Source organism: Phoca vitulina, unplaced genomic scaffold (assembly GCF_004348235.1).
Source record: "Phoca vitulina isolate PV1807 unplaced genomic scaffold, GSC_HSeal_1.0 scaffold78, whole genome shotgun sequence".
Taxonomy (NCBI): domain Eukaryota; kingdom Metazoa; phylum Chordata; class Mammalia; order Carnivora; family Phocidae; genus Phoca; species Phoca vitulina.
This window is the reverse complement of record NW_022589781.1, coordinates 214,359-231,351: the sequence shown is the minus strand read 5'-3', so window position 1 is coordinate 231,351 and position 16,993 is coordinate 214,359. Positions and strand designations below refer to the sequence as shown.

The following is a 16,993-nucleotide window of genomic DNA, read 5'->3' as shown; positions in this document are numbered from 1 at the left end:
AGAGAATGTAAATCAGCCCAATTTTAGCAGCTTTCAGATCATAAAGGCTTTTGCTGGCTCTCCTATTCTCTCTCTTAATAGCATTTCACATTTTTCTTGGTGACCTGGTCTGTAGCTGCAGCCTTACCAACTTTAGAAAAATGTGAAACTGTTTGCGTAAGAAGCAGGACTCGCACGGTAAGCTCCTGCTCTGAGTATCTGTCCTGGGACTGAGACAGTGGTCTCCTTCTCCCTGTCCCCGCGGGAGCTCATCGTGACTGATGTTTTTCTCAGGTCATCGAGACTCTGAATTCAGTGTGCTAATGGTTCGCCCCTCGGTCCTTAAAGTCCGGGTGGGGCAAGGAGCAAGATGGTTTCAGAGTGGGCCTGGCACTCACTGGGGTCCCAGGTCCTTCCCCCACAGACAGGTGCTATGCCCAAGCTCAGCTTCCTGCAGGATGGTTGGCTCTGCCACCATCACCTGTCCCCACAGGGGTGACTTCCCGAGAGCACTAGCTTTCCAAATACTTTGGTAAACAGCTGGTGTCCAAATCGAGACAGCCTGGTCTGATTATTTCTCCGCTGCCACCATTACCATCATGCCCACCCTATTAAACTTACAAAAGGACACCCACAGAGGGGAGAATAGCAGCCCACTCTGAGCCCAGCAGAGCACCCTGGCCCCAGTGTGCCTCTCGTTGGGTCGTTGGGAGCACAGGGGACCCACACCTTTATTTCTCTGGTTGCCCTTGGCCTTACAAATTTTCTTTCCCTCATCACGCTCCTCTGCAAACATTACAGCATTAGGGCTCTTGTGGAGCAGTAGGGAGGGCAGACGTCGTTTGGGGAAGAAGGGTGGGAAGTCCCATTCACAGAGGGAGTAGGGAAATCATACTCCTGTTCTAACTTGTGGTCTAAGTCCGCACTCCCAGTCTTCTGGAGTGGGAAGGCTGGGCATGGCTATTCCCATTACACACATGGGTAAATGGAGGCACAGGGAGATGACGTGCTCTCGCCAAGATCACACTGCTGGGTAGAAGTGCTGTGAGATGTGGGGACCAACCAGGCTGGGCTTTGTCTTTACAATTTCATAGGAGTATGTTGCTTCTGGGAAAGGCAACCCGTGGAAGGAAGTCCAAACACATGACTCCTGTAGGTCAAGGTCAGTGACTGAGAAGGTTAATTATCCAGAAACCCACTCACTGTTATTCAGAGTAGACTGTGGTGACTACAGACGTTTGTCTAGCATGCATCCCCAGGCTCCTGTCTGGCTGCACCTCTACCCAATCGTCGAGGCTGGAGGGAGCAAACAGTTGCAGAATCCCCCTCATCACAGGCCTGGTCAAACTGAGTACCCAGCCACAGTACCCTGGATCAGTCACTACTGATCCAAGAGGACCCTTGGAGAGAAAGACGTGTCTTTCTGCCAGGCTCGCTTGGGAAGATGTGAATCTGGGCTGTTCAGAGCCCATCTTCCTCCCCACCTGGGGAGAACCGGCTGACAGAATGAAGCCACACACAGAGGCAGGCAGAACTGAGATGGAGTTTGAGAGAAACACAGAAAGAGACAGACAGAGAGGTATTAATTGATTAGATGACTCACTGACATAATTTGAGCCCATTGTATCAGTTGGGGTTCAACCAGAGAAGCAGAACTAGCAGAATCATATGGATGATAGACAGACGGTGGATAGAGAGAGGTATGGATTTGTTAACTGTAGGGGCTGGCTCGGCGAGTCTGGGGGCCACAAGGCAGGCGCTCGGGGTGGGAAGATCACAAGCAGGCCACTGCTGTGAGACAGGGGCTGTCTCTTCTGGCTGATGAAGCCAGGTCCACCCAGGACAACCTCCCACTGACTAATATAAAGGCAACTGATTAGGGGCTTTCACCACACCTGCGGAATTCCTTCACCGCAGCACCTACATCAGTTTGGCTGAATGCCTTGGAGAAGGTGCGAGTCTGCTAGGGACCGGCTGCAGCCTCCCTTCTGTCCTCCAGCCCTTGACAGAGATCATCACCGGCAACCCAGCCTGAATGGGAACAAACGGGAAAGGGGATTCTGGAGACTGACATTCAGCCTCTCCAAGCTGATACATCAAAAAGCCATCATATCCATACATTCCTTTCTTTTATCCTGAAAGCTAAATGTGTGTTGGCTTTCTTTCTTTCTTTGAGGGAAAGAGAGAGTATGAGTGGGAGGGGCAGAGGGAGAGGGAGAGAGGATCTCAAGCAGATTCCGTGCTGAGCACGGCGCCCGATGTGGGGATTGATCTCATGACCCTGAGATCAGGACATGAGTCGAAACCAAGTTGGACTCTCAACTGACTGTGCAACCGAGGTGCGCCCGTGTTGACTTTCGATCACTTGGGATGAAAAACCTCCTCACTCGGTTGCCATTTATCGAGTGCCTGACTTCCACATATCCTCTCGCTTAATCCTTATACATAGACAAATGAGATAGGTAGTATTTCTAATTTTGGAGCCTGAGGCTGAGAGAGGTCAAGATATTGTTCAAAGACACAGAGCTTCAAGCACAATCTGTCTTTCTACCATTGATGCCACAATGCCAGTCTTGGCCAGAAGGTGCCATCCCAGTTGGTGTACGAATTTCTTAGAGCGAAATGAGTGAAAACGTGTAAAGTGCTTAAAACAGTGCCCGAGAGCAGTTTGGAAGCAGATTTCAGCAGAATTGTTATTTTTTTTCTGCTAAAAAGAGGTCTAAGGAATGGTCCTGGTTGAGCCAGCTCTCAAGTACCAAACCTGCGCACCATTCTGGACATGAATCCTCAGCCCCAGCTACTCCAGCCGCCACCGTCTGTGTCTTCCCAGCTGAGTCTCCAGACATTTCCTGACCCACAGAATTTGTGATCATTGCCAAAAGGTTGGGTCAAGCCACCAAATTCTGGGGTAGTTTGGTACAGAGTACTAGTGACTTGGAACACTCATGCCATGCCACACCCCTGCTGGGAATGTTCCAGGGGTTCCACATGGCTACCGGGATAAAATCCAGATTCCTTTACCCTTCCTCACCAGGTTCCTTCCCACCCCCACAGCCAACTCCTGTCCCTCCCACACGAGCCCGCAATCCATGGGATGTTCCCTGCTTTCATATGTGTTGTCGCTCTGTCCAGATGTCTTTCTGACATCCAGACATTAAGCGAATTATCCGGCAAATTGGGAGATGTAAACCCACTTTCTTCCTTTCTTTCCTGAAATCCTTTTTTTTTCCCAGGAAGACTAGTGTTTGCATGGCCCTAAAATAGTTCAGGGGCTCTGCGAGAGAATATTCAAAGAATGTGGGTTATTTCCTGGGTCTCTGAATAAAATAACAGTTATCTATATGGATTCTGGGGCCAGATCACCCGGATTCCAATCCCAGCTCTGTCACTTACTAGCGGGTGACTGTGTGCAAGTTACTCAACCCTTCTGGGCTCCCAGGATTATCCTCCATCAGCAGAATAGGGAATAAATGATACTCCAGAGAGGTTTGATAAGGATTCCCTGAGTGAAAATGTGTAAAGTGCTTAAAAGGGTGCCTGGCAGAGAGTGCTCCAATAAAGAAGTGTTTATTTTTAATTTTATTTTTTTGAAGATTTTATTTATTTGTCAGAGAGAGAGAGAGCACAAGCAGAGGGAGTGGCAGGCAGAGGGAGAAGCAGGCTCCCGCTGAGCAGGGAGCCCAACCTGCAACTCGATCCCAGGACGCTCGGATCATGACCTGAGCCGAAGGCTGAGGCTTAACTGCCTGAGCCCCCCAGGCGTCCTGGAAGTGTTTGTTTAAAATAAAACACGTCTCCTGCAAGCAGCTGGCTCTAGCCATTGCTACAGCCACAGTGTGTAACAGCTCCAGGGGCAGGCCCAGCTTCGCTCAGCACCTTCAGCTTGCCAAGCGGGGACATCACCGTGGCTCATTTAATCTATTAGACCCTTGAAGACAGAGTCTGGGTTTTACTCCTTCCTAACTCTCCCCAGAACTGGAGTGGTATTAGGCCTTCAATAAATGTGTATTGAATCCTGCTTTGATGTTACAATCTGAGCCCAGAAAAGGTTCAACGAGTTCTTCTAAGTCATACAGGTAATTAGTGGCTGAGTAGTGACTAAAACTTTCAGTCTCATTCACTCCGACTGCCAGGCCCAAGCTAGTTACTGTGTGTGCATGCACCCGAGCGTGCACGTGAGTGTGCATCCACAGTATCATCACTAGTGAGCATTTGCTTTTAAAATTATTTTATTCAGATACCCGTAAAATAATCTGTGGTCTTTCAGCATCCTTCCTCTGGCCCCTGCGCTGATTTAGGGTGGTACAATCACTACTATTCCTGGAGAAGGAGGGTCACAGAGAAGGACGTGGATAAGCCTTCTTCCGATTATTCAGAAGATTTTCTGAATATCTGGGTAATTCCGACGCATTGAACATCTCCCTAAGGTAGGAGGTGGTGGCTTTCATCCGATCACTTTTTCCAGGTGTGGAGGTAAGGGCAGCATTATTCAAAAACCCTAATTCGGGGCGCCTGGGATAAGCCTCGGACCCTTGATCTCGGCTCAGGTCTTGATCTCAGGGTCCGAGCTGGAGCCCGCCTTGGGCTCCAATGCTGGGCAGGGAGCCTACTTAAAAAAAAAAATTCCCCAAAACCCCTAATTCAGTGTGGGGCCTCCAGCCGCGGGCTTGGACACTGCAGCCGAACCCTTTCGCTTCTACTAACTGTCACGTTGTCGACACCAGACGGCGCTGTGCCCTCGCTGGCTTTTGAACTACCACGTCGAGCGCAAAAGGCTAGGTTCGCGTCCAGGACAGTTCAGGGGTTGGTTCCCAGCATTGTTCAACCAGTCTTTTGAACCTGTTTGAAAAGCCGCGTCTCCTGCTTTCAGCTCTATTATCGACTGGAACGAAATCCACTTAAATGGGAATGCGTTGAAGGCCTACTAGGCACCGGGCGCTGTGCGCCCCTGGCCTCAATCCGCCCAGCGTTGTGTGCTTCCTCCAGATGAAAGGACTCAGCTCCCGGCTTTCGCGACAGGGCCGGCCGAGCACGCCAGCCCCTTTCGCGGTGTCCCGGGCCGAGGCTTACGCCCAGCTCACCTGTTCCGGGGAGGCGAGCTGCGTCCATCCCTCCCAGGACCTGAACCGCGCGGGCTTCCTCCGCGTTCCTCTTCTACTTTCCTGCCTCCGCCCGAATCCGTAAGTGGCATTTTGGGGGGGGGAGGCGGGGAGAAGGGCGGGGAAGGGGCCCGGCGGGGAGGGGCGTCGGAGCGCTGTCGCCGAGTGCCGCACCACCCCCTCCGCCCCGCGCCGGGGTGTGGGCGCGGCGCAGGGCGCTGCAGAGGGCCGGGCGCGTGGGGACGCGGGAGTGCGGGCTTCTCCGTGAGCCGCGCGGCGCCGGAGCACGCTGGCCGCCTGAGCTCGGCGCGGAGCGAGCCGCCGCCACCCGCCCCTGCGCGCGCCGCGCCATGGAGCCTTCGCACAAAGACGCCGAGACGGCGGCGGCGGCGGCGGCGGCGGCGGCGGCGGCGGCGGCGGCGGTGGACCCCCGCGCCGCGTCTTCGTCCAGCGGGGTGGTGGTGCAGGTCCGCGAGAAGAAGGGCCCCCTGCGCGCCGCCATCCCCTACATGCCCTTCCCGGTGGCCGTCATCTGCCTCTTCCTCAACACCTTCGTGCCGGGATTGGGTAAGACGCGGCGGTCGCGACCCCTGCGCCCCGGACCCCGGCGCGGAGGGCACGGGGGACGCCCTCGGGTGGCGCCCGCGTTCCCAGCGCCCCCGGGCGGGTAGCCGAGGCGCGCGGAGTAGGCGCCCGGGGGGAGGCGCGGCGCGGGGCTCCCTGACCCGCCCTTCACCTCCTCCCAACTGTGAGCGTCGTGGTCCGGCCCCAAAAGCCGGAACTTTGCCGGGGACCGGGGGTGGGGGGGTGCCGGCGGGCGGTGGCGCGGACGGCTCCTCTCGGCCCCGGCGAGGCTCCGCTCCAGACGCCCCGAAATCCTGCTCCTCGTTGCCGCCACGCGCGCCCTCCCGTGAGCCCCTTCCTTCGAGGGGCGCGGGGCCGGGCCGGGGGAGCGCGGCGGCGACCGAGCTCCCGGGCGTTGGAGAGGTCGGCCGAGCCGGGCTTCGGCGACACCGCGCGAGCCCGCCCGCCTTTGCGGAGTGCTGACCGTGCGGGGGCGAGTGTCCTCCGCCTCCTTCCGGTGTGTCCGCGATTCCGCCAGCACCCGCAGGGCTCGGGTGGGGTGGACGGGGGGCGGCCTCATTAGTTTCAATGCCTGTGGGTTTGCTCCCTTCCGTCCCTTCCGTTCCTGAGAAAGTGGGGAGCGCGCCGATGTAATTCTGTGTGGGACTCTGGCTGCCTGGAGGGCGCCCTGATGGTCCCAGCGTCCCAAGTTTCCCTCACCCTCCCTCTCCTGACCCCACCCCAAATCTCTGTCTGCGTGCCCTCCCCCAACTCCTGGCTCGCCTGCTTGGCACCGGCTGTTCTTGCCGGGAGGCCACCCCCCTCCAAATGCGTGCGAGACTGGAGCGGCAGGCACCTCTGTGCCCTCCCCAGGAGAGAGCCTGCCCCTGCGCCAGCCAGTTGCCAGCGCATGGCTCCAAGTTCCCAAGAACAGGTCAGCTCGAAGCCGTTTGCTGTTTTACTTTGGCCTTTCTCACGGCCTCGCGCTTAGCCAGCTCCCCGGGGCCCGTGCCGTGGCGGTGGTAGGGAAGGTCACACCCATCCACGCAGGACGCGTTCACTTTCCCCTCGGGGCTTGCTTGTGCTTGTGCGCTCCCTGGGCGGCTGCGGGGCGCCGGGGCCGCAGATCTGTCTGAGCAGGAAGTTAGGTGGGCGGCAGCCATGCTCCCCCCTCGCGGGGCGTCCAGCAGCCTGCCCCCGGGGCCCTGTCGCCAGGCCAGCTGTCCGCACACTTGGACGCCGCGGGGACAGCTAGCCATTGTTCGTTTGTGTCAGAAATTCCCACCTGCTGGAGTACAAACGCACGGCCTAGCCATCTCTCCGGGGACGCGAAGATCGAGAGCGGGGATGGGTCTTCGTTACACTTTTTTAAAAGTGGTGAAGCAAATGGCACCCTGTACGGTCTTTTGAGGAAACCAATGCATTCTGTTTCCCCCTTGGGAGGGGCTGCCCCAAGCTGCTGCTGGGTGGGGGTATCTACCCCCCCCCCCCCCCGCCCTGCGGCGGACCACCACAGCTGTGCCCACCTGTGCACCTGTGCAGGCCTCCCCACCGCGGGTTATGCCCCTGCCCTGGGCATCCAGCTCTTTCTTCCCTCTTTGCACCTCCCTTTGTTAGATCAGAACCCTATGGGATTTTTCTAAGAAACCTTTCTGAGAAGGCAGAAGAAAATAAAGGGAAAATTAGCAAACTGCAGAAGTTAATAAAACAGGTGAGCCAAGGGGCGCCCGGGTGGCTCAGTTGGTTAAGCGACTGCCTTCGGCTCAGGTCATGATCCTGGAGTCCTGGGATCGAGTCCCGCATCGGGCTCCCTGCTCAGCAGGGAGTCTGCTTCTCTCTCTGACCCTCCTCCCTCTCATGCTCTCTGTCTCTCATTCTCTCTCTCGCAAATAAATAAAATCTTAAAAAAAAACAGGTGAGCCAAGTGTGTACAGGTTTCTGAATTTTCAAGGACCAAATCCAGGCATGTTTTTCGTTTTGTTTTGCTTGTCATTGTCCAGTTTGCTGGCACGCAGGCCCCCGCCCTTCTGCACCCCCAAGGAGGAGCTCCTGATCCTGGGTGGTGTTTCTTACCTGTAAGGCAAGGATGCTTGTCATTCTGGGCTGTGGAGAGGACAGAATGAAATTCTAGAAAGTTCAGGGGTTGGGCGCAGAGGCAGTGCTCCAGGGAGGGTGGGTTCCTCTTGCCCTTGGCCCTTCTGCAGAGCTGAGCACTGCCCCCCACCTCTGGCTGTACAAGGGTGCTTCTTCGGGACCTTGGCTCTGAGTCCTTGTGGATCTCTCTGCTCCCCTCAACCTTCAGTGGAGCCCGGGGTGACAAGGCAGGCCATGCAAAACTCGCAGGCATTTTTTGTGTTGTTTTGTTTTTGTTTTTGTTTTTTTGTCCTCCATGAGTGGTGTGAGTGGCTCCAGCGCCTGGAAATCATCGCCTTGGCCTAGATCCCCTCCTCTAGGTCCTTCTGGCTTATCTGAAGCTCCCGTGAAAACTGACTATTGATGTCGGGCTCTGCCCTTTTATGAAGTGCAGCTTTTTTCCGATGCATTTGCTCTCACTCATTCAACCAACACAGAGCAACCACTACATACCAGGCACTGGGGTGTGACAATGAAGAAGTCAGTCGAGGTGTCATAGACTGTTGGGGAAAATGGATGCAAACTTTGTTTGAATTTGATAAATGCTGTCATGGCAGCAAGACCAGCGTTTGAGCACAGTTAATTCTTCCTAGGTGGAAGTGGAGTTCAGAGAAAGCTTCCGAGAGGTGTTGCAGGAGGTGAGACCCTGCCCAGGAAATCAGCCACAAGGCCCCAAGCCCTTGCTTGTCCTCACTTCACTCCCACTCTTTGGAAACTGGTCAGACCTTTGGCCCAAAGATCGTTTCTTTTTTCTGGAAACTTCCTTCTCTGCAAGTCTTCTCCTCATTGGCAAATCGAATGGGACAGAGGGGAGGGGGTGGGGGGCTGGATGAAGGCATGTTTTTCCTCTGATGTGGGTGTCTCATGTTCATCTAGCATGAGAAGCCCAGTCCTTACTGTCCCTGGGGCCTTGTCGATGTAAGCAACAGTGCTGTCACTCCATAGAGGGATGCTTCCTCTCCTGGGATTTATGATTTATGGTCACTCTGACTCCTCATTGGAACAATACAAAACAGATAAAAACAGATGATGGTAGGGGCGCCTGGGTGGCTCAGTCAGTTAAGCATTCGACTCTTGGTTTTCTTGGCTCAGGTCATGATCTCAGGGTTGTGAGATGGGTTTCTCTCTCCCTCTCCCCCTCCCCCCCTGCTCGTGCACACGCACACACACTCTCTTAAACAAACAAACAAATAAATAAATCTTTAAAAACATGGATGCTGGTAAAGAGAGTGCCCCTCCACCTCGTCTTATTCAGTGACACACTACTAATACAGACCGTTGTAAGTAACTTCATAGTCCAAAACATAGGGCACTTATAAGTTTACATGCAAGTATTCATATATATAATGAAAGTTCATTGTTATGTCCCAGAATGGACAGAGAGTTTGTCTGTTGGTTATGGGCAAAGTTATACTTTTATATTTAAAAATTTTATCTCTATTGACTGACTCGGTGAAACGAAATTGTTGATAACTCAGATGGTGACAGGGAGGTGGTAGGGGGGAGAGCTTCCCTTGACCGTTAACCATGCCTTCAGACTAATGTTGGCCACAAATCTACTGGAGAATACTCATAGATATTTAATCTATCTCTAATATACTGCCTACTCTTTGACACCCAGCGAAAGTCTGCTTCCCTGGTAAGAGCCCCACAGGCTGGCTCAGCTTCTCTCTGTCTTTCCTCCAGCCCCGAGGCTCAAACTGATGATGAATATTGCCCTATCTTGTGGCATCTACTGCTGACTTTTTAAATTGTTTTTCAAGAGTTTATTTTTTACCTCTGTAAATGTAAGTTCCTTGAAAGCAGCAACCATTTTAAATTTCTCCTTGATATAGTATGCTATATATGAATGAATATTGACTAGAATTATACTCCTGGAATAGGCATTAGAGGTCATCCGGTCCAATGCCTTTATTTTATATGTAAGTGTGGTGGTCCTGAGGATGCAAGGACCAAGGAAGTTTACATCCTATTCAACCTTTTTAAGGAAGTTATTTAAGTATGTATTTCAGTAAAACCAGAGAGTAAATCAAGAGAGAAGATACGAGATCCAGGAAACAAGGGATCCAATTCAGGGCAGCCATGAAAATCGAGGATAAAATTGTTCAGCAGGCCTGAGAGCAGGCAGTCTTCTTTAGAGTGGGAGGATGAAGGCCACAGGAAAGAGTTTTCCGAGAATGGTGTGAGAAGGGGACATTCCTTAGAGCTAAGAGTATTACTGGGACTGCCAGAAATTAAACCTTGGATGAAAAACAGAAGGCAATTAGTAACAGCAGTAAAGACAAAAGGCTATGCAAAAGCATTAAGATCCAAAAATGAAGCAAAATGCCCAATTAGATCAGAAGGTCAGCAGACTTCACAAAAGAAGAAGAAAAATATTCCAAACAACAAATGGAATGAGAAGGAATTTGGAGGATATTGGGGATACAGTGTAGAAAGCACATGTTTCTTCCACCAACAATAAAAAAAGAGAGGTAATCAGCAACTTCAGGGAGATGAAAAATTTTTCATGAAAGGCATAGCTCAAATATGAAGCAAATCAAAATGTGGCCTGATATGGAGCAAATGATGGAATATATAAAAAAGGCTCTTCGAAGTGCATAGGGTCTGTGCCATTGGAACAGTGGTGCACAATATGGGCTCTTAGCACCTCTTTGATTCTGCAGCAAAGAATATTTGCTTAGTCATAATAATATAAATGCTGCTCAGTGGTTTTCAGCTTTTAAAAGCAACCACAGACAAGGCACTGAAGACTGCTTAATAATAGCTATAAAGGAAGATGTAAAGTTTCTCCACCTTCACAATATAAAATGACAACTATAGCTTCTAGAAGTTGGCAGGTGGGTTGTGATAGGTTATTGTTCCCAATTATTCACTGTCCTCCCTGAAAAGAGGATGGCACATCCCCACCTGATGCCATATGGCTTGCCATGCTTCCTGTGGGAGGGGAATATTTCCTTCCCTGCCCACTGATAACAGGTTTGGCCACGTGACTTGCTTTGGCCAATCGAATGTGAGTGGCAGTGACATATGCCATGACTGAGCAGACACTTTAAGAGGCATTGTGAGGTTCTGGCATTGCTCTTCTCTTTTTCTCATGAGAGTGGCAGGTCTCAGATGGGGCTGCTCTTCAGTCTGCCTCCCAGAATAAAAAGGGACATCAGAAGCACAGCACAGCATGTCACATGAATAAGAAATAAACGTGAGTTGCCGAGATTTTGTAGTAATTAGCATTGTTACTGTCCTAGCGCACCGTACCAAAGCTGACTGACATGGAGAGGGTAGGGTAGAGGTGTGAATACCCTCCTCGTACAAAGGGCAGGGGAGAATCAAGGGATGCTGTCCGTCATTTGCAGATCAAGACATAAAGGTTACCAAGGTGATCAGTGGATGAACCGAAATAAGGCTATGTTGGGACAGAGGAACAATAGTGGGTCAATGATATACTGGGATAGTATTGGGACAGGAGCAACAGGAAGATGAGGGCTGATGTAAGTTAGCTGATCTTACATATCATAGCAGAAAGTCAATGTCTAATGTTGATAAAACATGAAAAAGCAATATAAGTATACTCTGGAGATTAGAAAAACATCAGAAGAATCCCCACTCTTTCTGATATCACCATTGTTTCTTTACCAACTGGCTCATTCCCAGCAGTGTACATACATGCTGACCTTGTCCCCCCCCTTTTAAAAATAGCCTCTTTTGATCTTCTACCCCTCTCCCGCCACTGCTCTTTACAGTACAGTTCCCTGCAGGAGTTACCTGGATTGGCGGTCACCGATCCCTCTCCTCTTGCTTTCTCTTGAACCCACTGTAGTCATTCTGTGTCCGCCACTCACCTGAATTGTACTTTTCAGGATCCCCAGCACCTCGGGGTTGCTAAATCCCGTGGCTGGATCTCTGTCTCCTTCTCCTGGAGCGCTCAGTAGCATTGGACACAGTACCTGTTCCCTCCTTGAAACACTGTCTTCCTCTGGCTTCTGGAAGACTCCCCTCTCCTGGTTTTCTCTGTGCCTCACAGTGCCTTCTCTGTCTCCCTTGCTTGTCTTGGCAGCCTCCAACCTTGGGAGTCCCTGGGCACTCGGGGCTCTTGATCTTGGCCTTCTCTTTGACCTTGCTCTTCTTCCCGCCTACACTGGCCCCTTTGATGGTGTCTCCTGGCTTTCTCTTCCATCTTTATGATGATCACTCCTAAAGTCAGATCTCCTGCTCAGACCTCCCTCTGGACTCCGGAGTCTTACACCCAGCTGACTTTCCAGCATCTACACTTGCAACCCACCAGGCATCCGAGACTTAACTTACTTAAAGCCAAGCTCCCGATGTTCTTCTCCAGGCCTGCTTCTCCCTTCTTTATCCCCCTCGAAGCAAATGGCATCCTTCCAGGAGCTCAGGCCAAAAACCCGGACTCATCCTTGACTCCTCTTTTTCTCGCACCCCACGCCCAATCTGTCTGGGAATGCTCCTGGCTCTGCTTTCAAAATCAATTCAGCATCTGACCACTTCTTACCACGCTGCTTCTGCCTTGCTGGTCCAAGCCCCATCTCCTCCTAAATGGTTGCCATGGGCCCGTAACTGGTCTGCTCACTTTTATTGATGTTCCTCGTGGTCTCTCTTCAACATGGCCACCAGGGCAATCCTTTGAAAACACGAGTGAGTCGGATCAGGTCATCGTTTGAGCTGGAAACCCTCCAAAGTCTCCATGTCACTTAGAGCAAAAGCTCAAGCTTTTATCATAACCCACAAGGCCCTGGGTCAGAACTTTCCCAAAGAAATATGACATGAGCCACAGGTGTAATCTAAAATTTTCTAGTACCTATATCATAAAACATTAAAAGGAAGAGGTGAAATTACCTTTACTAGTATATTTTATTTAACTCAGTATATCCAATATATTTATCATCCAGTGCATGTCAATCAAAATTATTAATGAAATGTTTACTATTTCTTTTTTACATACTACGTTTTCTTTTTTTTTTTTTTTAAAGATTTTATTTATTTATTTGAGAGAGAGAGACTGAGAGACAGAGAGCATGAGAGGGAGGAGGGTCGGAGGGAGAAGCAGACTCCCTGCTGAACAGGGAGCCCGATGCGGGACTCGATCCCGGGACTCCAGGATCATGACCTGAGCCGAAGGCAGTCGCTTAACCAACTGAGCCACCCAGGCGCCCTACATACTACGTTTTCAAAGCCTTACAGCACATCTCAGTTTGGACTAGCCCCGTTCCAGGGCCTGCAGCTGCAGAGCATCCGCCATCCGCTATCCTTCAGATTCACCTCCCACTCCTCTCCCTCTCGCTCCCTCGGTTCCAGCCCCACTGGCCTCCTTGCCATTTCTTGGCTATTTGAAGAGGCACCTTCGCACTTCAGAGGGTTTGCATTTGCTGTTCCTTCTGCCTGGCAGACTCGTCCCACAGATATCTATGTGGCTCGCTCATTCACGTCCCGAGCACTTTGCTCCAATGTCATGGACTCAGCGAGGCCGCCTGTGTTGGGGGTGCTGGGGCCCCCACAACCAGCACCAAAGACTGGGTGGCTTAAGCAACAGGAGTTTATCTTCTCGCTCCTGGAGGCTGGACTGGTTTCTCCTGGGGCCTCTCTGCCTGGCTTGTAGATGGCTGTCCTCACGCTGTCTTTGCTCTGTGCGTGCTTGTGTCTATGTCCTAATTTCCCCTTCTTTTAAGGACTCAAGTCATACTGGATTAGGGTCCACCCAAAGACCTCATTTTAACTTAATCACCTCTTTAAAGATCTTATCTCCAGAGATGCCCGGACTCTTGGCTTCTTCAGCTTAGGTCATGATCTCGGGGTCGTGGGATCGAGCCCCGTGTTGGGCTCCCTGCTCAGCGGGGAGTCTGCTTGAGGTTCTCTTCCTCTGCCTCCCTACCCCCCCCCCCACCAAATAAATGAAAGAATCTTTTTTGAAAAAAGATCTTATCTCCAAATACAGTCACAGTCTGAGGTGCTGGGGGTGAGGACTTCAACCTGTGGATTTTGAGGGGACACAGTTCAGCCCAAACACCCTCCCAGATGATCTTACTTAAGACGGCAGCTCTCCCCCTCCTCCCCACTCTCCCTCCTCCCCACAGGCCCTACCTTTCCCTACTTCCTTTTCCTCGAGAGCACTGTCGCTATCAAACATGCTGTATATTTAACTTATTTTCTCTATTGTCTGGTTTTTGTTTGGCTGGTTTTGGTCTCTTCTGTTCATTGCTGTATCTCTGCACCCTAGAACAGTGCCTCGTTCATGACGGGGGCTCCATAAATAGAAGTGCTTGCCTTTGGGAAGCTGGACTCAGCAACGAGAGCTCTCTGAGTATTGCTGGCCCCTAAAAGCCCTTTTTTCTCTGTTTGATTTTTTAAAACTGTATACCTGTATTACTTGCCTTTTTTTTTTTTTTTTTGATAAGAATCAATGCCACGGAAAGAGAAGGGGCTTTTATGTGTCACTGATAGGAATGTAAATTGGGACATATTTTCTGGAAACCAGTTTGGCACTTAGGTATCAAGAGTCTTCAAATGTTCATACCCGTTAGGTCAGTAATCCCGCTTGCAGGAACTCATCCTAAGAAAACAATCAAAAACAGGGACGGAAAGTTATGCATAAAGATGTGCCAGGAAGCCTTATTTGTAACCTTGAAAATTATAAACAAACCTGGGTGCCTGGCTGGCTCAGTGGGCGGAGCGGGTGACTCTTGATCTCAGGGTTGTGAGTTCAAGCCCCACGTGGGACGTAAAAATGACTTTATAAAAATGGTATTATAAATAAACCCAGATGACAACAATAGAAGGATGGTAGAATATTATTTACCCCTTGAAATAGTGTTTACAAAGAGTTTCTGATGGTGGGGCAGCAAGTTTTAGGGGGAAATGGGAAAAACATAGTTTGAAATTGTGCAATCCGTAGGATCTCAAGTCTTTGGTATTTTGTGGATTCTAAGGCACCTCCTTTCCCCACGGCGTGGATGTTTCTGAACGTGAGACTGATACCAAGAGAAATGGTTTCTTTCTTTTCTTCCTTTCTTTCCTAAAAAGTTGTTGCTAAATTCACGGTGTGTTTCATGATCAGTGGAATCTTAAAATCAAGAGCATACAAGGTAGAAGACAGATGGGTAGATAAAACCAGACAACACCGAGATGTTAACAGGTGGGGAGCGCCTGGGGGCTATTTTCTTCTTCATACTTTTACACATTTCCCAAATTTTCTAAAACAAACACAAAATGTATTACTTTTGTAATTAGAAAAACTGAATCAGCATTGTCTTGAGCAAACTCCTCCTGTAAGTTTACGACGGTCTAATGCAAGTACGGCACTGTTTTCACAATGGTGAAGGGCTGGGAAATGCCTGGGACAGTGGGGTCCCCGCAGGATCGTTTATGATCAGTGTCCATGCGGCGCCGGGTCAGGTGTGGCAGTGGGTCAGAGGCCCCCTGTCACTCTCGGGAGCCGAGGGACACGTGCTCCGTGAGTCTCCCGTGGGATGTGTCCCACTGTGGCTTGGGTCAGGGTGACCGGGTCACGTTCAGGAATGCCAGCAGTGTCCCTATTTCCTCTGAGGTGTTGCAAGGGACTGAGCTGCTGGAAGTGGTGAGCCAGCAGATGCTACTGAGGAAGTCCGTGTTTCCATCAAGTGTCGCCGAGTGCTGTGCAGAGGAGAGTGACTTCCGAGTGCCTCCAGCAGCGTGTCACTGGCCAGGCGAGCAGCGTGCCCCTACTGTGCGCCAGGTCCGTGCTTGGGCTGAGAACCACAGTCGAGGCAGACGCGGTCCCCTCCCTCAAGGAGCTGACCGGCTGATGGGAGGTGCGCTGTCATGAATGGGTGTGCGAGTTACTGGAGGCCGGGCCACCTGAATGCGGTCACGGCGGTGAGGGAGTGCTTTCCGCCACAGCTGGCTAGCCGGGAAGTGAGCAATGGGCTGAAACAGAACGACCCAGACGGCAGGGAACAGAGTAACATTTCCAGCTGTGTGTCCGATTCCTGAAGCCCCAAACGTCCTGGAAGCTGGGGACCTCAGAATTGGCTCTGGTTCTCAAGAGCACGGAACCCTGAGCAGGTCCCTTCACCTCCCTGAGCCTCCGCATCCCTGTTGGTAGACTGGGGCTCAGGACTCCCGCTAGGCCACCTCACAAGGTCACTGTGTTCTGTTAACCACTAGTTAGCATCGGCCAAATGTCCTTTGTTCCCAAGGTCATTTCTGGGCCCCCTCCCAGGGTGGGCAGGACCCCCCCGTAAGTGCTTCCTGGTCCCTCAGAGCCGAGACCTGCCTCACACACCCAACACGCTGGGGGTGTCCTCCAAACCCAGGGCCTGGGGCTGACTTTACTGTTGGGTGAGAGGCGGTAGGAGCATGACTGGTGATGAGTGTGCGCACGTGTGTGCGTGTGCGTTGCACACACAAAGGCCACCACAGGCTTTACCTTTACATGAGGCACATGTGGGTGGCACAGAGCCTTGAAACCCCGTCACCTGGGCCAGGTGGAGGAGGCCTTGGCAGGATGTACGTCAGGCAGGTGTGTCTTCAGCGTGGGAGCTTCCTGGGAGAACGGGGTGCGGGGCCTCCATACCCCAGGCTGAGCCATGCTAACCAGGAACGGAGTTTCTAAGGGGACGCTGAAGCGATGGTGTGGGGACAGCATTTTCTTATTCAAACAGCAGAACACAGGGATATATTGGGCATTTATTCAAACTCATCAGAGAGACTGTTTTCTTGGCCGGAGTAGCTGACACAAGACAGGGCTGTCCCGGAACCGGGAACGTGGGGCAGGCCCGGCTGGGGTGCTCTGGGGGAGCTACGCTTTGGTCGTTGCTTTCATACTTGCTTTCATACGGTGCTCCTGTGCCTGGGACCGTCACCCCCCATCGAGGGCAGCGCCTGCCCCAGCCGTCAAGGCCCACCTCAGGCCCCAATAACTGGGGTTCTTAGAAGTTCAGAGCAGAAAGGGGGCCGTGGATGACGCACCAAAGTTGCAGGTTGGGTGAGGGCCGCTTTGGTCGTTGTTGACTGGGAAGCTTGACGGCCATGCCAAGATAATTTGGTGTTTGTGGAGAACAGCCCGTCCAAAGACCTCCACAAAGGAAATAGCCCAACATTCCCAGGGCCAGGCAGCCTTAGGGCGGCTCCAGTCCCTGCATTTTACCTAAGAGGGGGCCTCTCCATCCCTGGCGCCCTGACCCTGCAGTGTCACCTCGCTGACACCTGCAGAGGCCCTCCTGCCA

At 51.9% G+C, this 16,993-nt stretch overlaps 1 protein-coding gene across 1 annotated transcript in view; it reads left to right on the top strand.

Annotated features, from left to right (window-relative positions):
• The first annotated feature begins 5,295 nt into the window (after positions 1–5,295).
• Positions 5,296–16,993, top strand: part of STUM (stum, mechanosensory transduction mediator homolog) — a 59,126-nt gene continuing 47,428 nt past the window's right edge. The window contains exon 1 of the mRNA XM_032393923.1: positions 5,296–5,645. Within this exon, the coding sequence (XP_032249814.1) occupies positions 5,429–5,645 (217 nt within the window). The 5' untranslated portion in view covers positions 5,296–5,428. The remainder of the gene's footprint in view (positions 5,646–16,993) is intronic.